We start from the raw sequence: 5585 nt of genomic DNA, 5'->3' as shown, positions 1-5585 counted from the left end.
CCGGCAGCTGCGGAGCTGCTCCCTCGCTGCTGCCTGCAGTGGGACAGGGCTGGTCTGAGCCCCTTGCTCCCCCCTTCCCCCTTCCAAGGGCACCCACTGACACTCACATGGCTTATCTTGCCCAGAGCAGTAGGCTCCTCTTCCTCATCCTTCCCACCTTGCTAAGTTGGAGCCATCACGGAGCGCAAGAGGCTGCTGCCTCTTGCGGGGTCTCCGGACCATCACCCCGCCATGTCACCTGTGCCGCCTGACTTGTGTTTTCTGGGCTCTCTCCCTCCCGACTTTTCCAGCCTTCTCCCAGATCTGCCTTCTGGATGTCATCATCACGATGATGCATGACCTGATGGCTGGATTTGCTCTGGCTGTGGAGTGGTGGCTCTTCAGCGCTGGAGAGTGGCATTTTTCTTGCATGATGCTGGTGGATTATTAACTGCCGCTCCACTTGTGTCAGGTCTTTGTTTCCCTGCTTTTTGGTGAATCACCTCTTTTAACACATGTAGAAATAAAACCCTGTGCATAATGCATTATTATGCATCATCCCTGTGGGCATGGTTGGTAGAGAAAGAGCGCAGCTGACGTCTGCACTCACTGAGAGCTCCGCACGGCACTCTGGAAAACCCCTCAGTACAGTCACTACGTGGAGGAGGTGTATTGGGGTTTTTCTCGGAGCATCTTCTCTTGCAGCAAATGAATGGGCAGATGGAGAACGCAGGGTCTGTGTCTTGTCTGAGCTGGTGCAAGGAGAGGATGTTTCTCTGCTGTGGTGTGTGGTGGTGTCAGTGTCCAGGGCCAGATCCTGCCCAGTGCTTCTCCTGCACTCTGGATGCAAAGCCCAAAGCCAGCGGGCAGTGGCTGCCAGCAGTGAGGGTGCCTCACTGGGAGAGGGGGAGAGGGGTGCAGAGGCAGAGCTGGCTCGCTTGGCGATGCCAAGGACACTCCTTTTACCAGTGCTTTGCTTCTCCTGGGAATAATCTGATTCAGTTCAGGCCACGAGGGTTGAGGCAAGAGCCATCGCTCAGCTTTGAGAAGCATCCCAGGATGGGACTGCTCGGCGGGGGAGACCCCTCCACACGAGAGCCAGCCCCAGCCTTGCAGCTCATGGACACTGTGGCTGTCAGAGCTGCCTGGGTTTAGCATTTCCTCAGTTGAAAGTGCTGCATTTAAGCCTGTGATGAACTAAGCTGTCACTTCAGTCCATTATTTCTGATGCACAACTCAATATTCCTTATTGAAAGTGTGCTCTGCCATGTGCCTGACTGGCAACCTGGGCTGGGGAGGGGCCGGGAGGCACACAGGGAGCGGGGCCAGACTCCGCTCCTGCTGGGTCTGGGCTGGGAGCTGCAGTGCTCGTGTGATGTGGGAAGGGTGGCTGCTGCAGCCCACAGCACGCTCCAGGCACAGCCATGGCTCCTGCCAGGAGGGCACGTGGCAGTCTTAATTTTTAAGTGTGGCTGTGAGGAGCCTGTGCGCTGCCCTGGTGCTGCTACAAGTGAGATGCATCTGTTGAGAGCACAGGGCCACAGACAGCAGAGATGCTGAAAAGTGAAGAAAAAGAGAGAAAAAATCCTCCCTCCTTGCCCGTCATTCCCCAGCACTCTGTTGGGTCTGGGTCAGAGGATGCTGATGCCGGCACTCAAACTGTTTCAGCCCAGTCCAAGAGACAGCGGTGCTTCCTCCCAGCATGGTGGGGACTGTTGTGACCTGGAGGTTCCCTTGGTCCTGCAGTGGGTTCCTAGGACTGGGGCAGGCGTTTCCCACAGGAACCCTCCGTGATGTTCCCTGTCCCCAGCGCCGCTGTCAGAGCACCAGGACCGCTCGCTGCCAGCAGCCATTGGATCCCACAGGGCTGCCCCTCGCCCCCAGGCTTCCCAAAGCCTCATGCCCAAGGGGCTGTGCCTACCCAGTCATGGGAGTTACCAACACGAGGGACCAGACCCCCAGGTAACTGGGCATGCTGTGGCCCCCTTGACCCCTGCCGCTGGTTTTTGCACTGCTGCCAGCAGCACATCTGTGTCAGGTGCCAAATGCACCCCAGAAATGCCTGAGTGAAACCCAGCCCAGTTTGTGCAGCTGTGTGGAGCCACCGCTCACTGGTTTTGTCTCAGCAGTGGACATCAGTATTCAGAGTTTTCTATGGCAATCCCAAATTTCAGTGATACATCTTTGTAGGTCTGTAATCCTTTGTGCTAACTAGTGTTTGCCTTAATTGTAGTCACTTTGCTGTGGTGTTTTGGGGTTCCCTCTTCCCAACACACAAGCATCTGAAGCTGCTTCTTGACTGACAACACTTTGTTTCCTAAATGTGCCTGCTTAAACGATGTTAAATCAAAGCAGCAGCTATTGCAGAGATTTTGCTGCAGGCAGAGCTTGATGGTTTCTTTTTGATGGCACAGAAGTGCAATTTCAGAAATACAGGCTTGAAATACAGGCTTGAACTTAACCTTCCCAGTGTCATGCCGTAATTATAGATCCCGGTTCCTGTTGGGGTTGGGCTGGGTGATTTCAGCTGGTCGTTGCAGCCAGTGCTGCAGAACAATCGTCCTCCCCGGCAGAACCGTGCTGCTGTGCGCTCCTGCCTGCCGGCACTGCAGCGGCACGGACAGCCGCAAACCCCAGGAGCTGCATGTCCCCACAACCGCGGTGGGGGTCAGCAGGACGCTGGGCAGAGCCTCAGGGGAGTCCCACGTTCCCCAGAGCCGCCAGCATGCGGGGAGGTGGATTTGTGCTTTCTGCGTGCAGGACCTTGATTTAGGCTTTAAAAATCAGATTTCAAAGTGACCAGTCCATGCACTTCTTCAACGCCATCCAGGGCACATGTGCAACCATGTGGCACCAGTGAAGAGGGATTTTAATAACTGGGGACCGGGTGCGTCGGCACAAAAACGTTCACCTCCTTGCTGTGATTGCTTACCCAGCTGGCTGGTGAGCAGAGCACCGAGAGTGGGGGGGTCGCCGAAATCTGTTACCGTAAGCCGGCAGATGATGAACTCTCTAAGACTCAATTTGGAGTTTTAGAAAGCAGGCATTCTTTATTGCGGCGCCGGGTGCGAGGTGGAATTTCCACAAATCAAGCACACCTATGGCTGGATCACCGTTACATTTCTACACAAGAATTACAAGGTGGTACACTCCCAGTTACAATGGTTGGTTAGTGATTTACATACACTTCTAATATCTGCTGTGTCATTCTCTTCTGTTACTACGCTTGCGCAGGGGAAGGGTCTTCACCTGGGCAAGGGTCTTCTTGACCTGTGGGTGTGTTTTTTAGTATTATAATGAGGGCAGTTCACTTCAGGTTACCTTAAAAGTAAGTTTTGTTGCCAAGTTAGCTAGATATTCATCTACCTTGTCAAGTTGTCAAATAACTCATCCCATATACAATAAAGCCGAAGTGGTCTGGTTGCGCTCTAGAGAATTAAGACTAAGGCTAACATGGTCCAGTGAATAACACAGCAACCCCTACATAATGCTAACATAAAGATTAATCAAAATGTTCTTATAGTCGCTTATTCACTATCAAACACAAAATATAGAAAGATTCAATAAAAAAACTTATGATAATCTTCAACAAGGCTAAAGAAGGATGCCTTTGCCATGTAACTTGTTGTCACTGATAGAAAACTGCACTTGACTTTGGGGACAGTGTGCCTTGTTGAGCAAGGGAAAATGCCTCCTGGTGAGCCCCTGCTCTACACAGCGCCTCTCCTGAGGCTGGCAGAGGGTCCTTTTTGGGCGCTAAGCAAGCACAGCCACTCACCCCGGCATCAGCAGAGCCCGGCTGTGCCACTGTGTTGGCCCGATGGGGCTGCCGAGAGGGGATGTGGAGGACCCGGCTTTCCCTGGGGCCATGCATAGAAAGCGATGTCAGATGCGGGACGCTGGGGCTTGGGTCCTGCTTGGGCCCTCCCTCAGCTGCCAGCCGGATGGGCAGGGGCTGCACCCCCCTCCCACCTCTGCCGTGCAGCTCATGGACTCTGCCACAGCATAGGCTTTTATTTCAAGCAGAGGGTTTTTTTTGTTTCTTTAATTTTGCCCCGAAAAGTCAATGTTATTAACTGGAAGTATTTGTTACTGAGTTGCTTTAATTACCTTCTTTTTCATTTCAGCATTGGCTGGAATTTACCAAGTCGGTTGTGAAGCAGATGAGGGGTGAGTATTGCTGCAAGCAGATGTCCTGGACAGGCGGTGCGTGCTCCTTTCATTTTAGACGTTTTTCCGTTTTCTTCAGTCCTTCCCCTCTGGGGTTAATTCCCAGCACATCTCCCAGAAAAAGGACCTTTCTGATTATCCACAGAGCTGTTCTGCTGGGTCGAAAGTGGGATCGTTCTCCTCAGGTCCCACTGCAGTCACAGCGGGCCATGCCCCCCTGGCACGGGGCACCGACCCTGCCGGAGACCAGGACAGAAATGATGGGGATGAGCAAAGCGAGATTCGCCAGCGCCAGGGCCCGCCTGGAGAGCGGGGAGTGCTGCAGGCCGACGGTGCTGCGGGCGCTTCCTCATGGCTTTACTGGGGACATCTGCTCCCCCCATGGCCACCACAGTGGGGAACGGCCCCGTGCCTGTCTGCTCCCTCCTTACCAAGGGCAGCTGGGTGTGTTTGGGGGTAATGGGGAGGGCAGGCAAGACCCCCAGCAATATCTGACCGTCTCCTTGAGCGGGGTTATTTGGGAGGACGAAGGGGACAAACCCTGTCACTTGGTGACTGTGGTATTGCTCTTCTCCCTGCAGCCCAGCCTCCCTTCACCATGTGCTTCCGTGTGAAGTTCTATCCCACAGACCCCGCTGCTCTGAAGGAGGAGATCACCAGGTAAGACCCCGGCACACAGGGACCGGCCAGCCCCGCACCGCCGGCACCGGGCAGCGAGGGCTTGGCCAAGGCAGGAACACACCCTGCCAAGCCTTGTTTTATGGTCAAGGGAGAACAACAGCCATTTAGATTTCCGAACAAACCTGAACATTTCTGGGTTGTCACAACTGTGGGGAAACAGTGTGGAAATCCCCACCTGTGCTTTGTTAGTGTGTGGAGTGGCCGTGCCTGGCAGGGAGCACTAGCTGTGGGTTTAAACCCGCTGACTTGGTCTTTGGCTGCGGTCGGTTACAAAAACCAGGTTTCCAGGGCAAAGTGCTCTGAGTGCAGCACTGCTCACCGTAACGTCCATCACAGCCTCGGTACCATCCTGCCAATGCAGAACTGTTCCTGGGCTGCACTGGCTGCGTGCCCTTCCCTGCAGCTCCCCAAAATCTCTCCTTCCAGCTGGAAGCCCCCAGTCCCGGTCAGTGCAGGAAGGTGCGTTCAAGCAGGAGCAGCAGTTCACCTGTGAGAGTCTGATTTCTGCTTCTGCTAATACTCTTGCCACTTCTGAATCAGCTGTTAGCGCCACTGCCTGAGCACATCCTTAGCTCAGGGTGTCATTACGTGTGCTTGGTCTGTCGGGAAGGATTTGAGTGTCTCCAGTTCCCTTGACATCCCCTGGAAGTAATTATCCACATCCCTTTTACGTAAGGGGCATGAATGCTCTGGGAGAAATGGGTGATAAACTGCGATGCAGAAACTTGACAGTGCTTCTCTCAAGTTTCTATCTT

General features: G+C 54.0%; 1 protein-coding gene across 1 annotated transcript in view; it reads left to right on the top strand.

The window, feature by feature from the left end:
* The window catches only part of FRMD5 (FERM domain containing 5), a 30665-nt gene that overhangs the window by 1342 nt on the left and 23738 nt on the right, over positions 1–5585 (top strand). Inside the window, exons 2-3 of the mRNA XM_009321506.1 lie at positions 4107–4149; positions 4731–4809. Of these exons, the coding sequence (XP_009319781.1) occupies positions 4143–4149; positions 4731–4809 (86 nt within the window). The 5' untranslated portion in view covers positions 4107–4142. The remainder of the gene's footprint in view (positions 1–4106; positions 4150–4730; positions 4810–5585) is intronic.

This window comes from Pygoscelis adeliae, unplaced genomic scaffold (assembly GCF_000699105.1).
Source record: "Pygoscelis adeliae isolate BGI_AS28 unplaced genomic scaffold, ASM69910v1 Scaffold13, whole genome shotgun sequence".
Taxonomy (NCBI): Eukaryota; Metazoa; Chordata; class Aves; order Sphenisciformes; family Spheniscidae; genus Pygoscelis; species Pygoscelis adeliae.
This window is presented reverse-complemented; position numbering and strand designations above follow the sequence as displayed.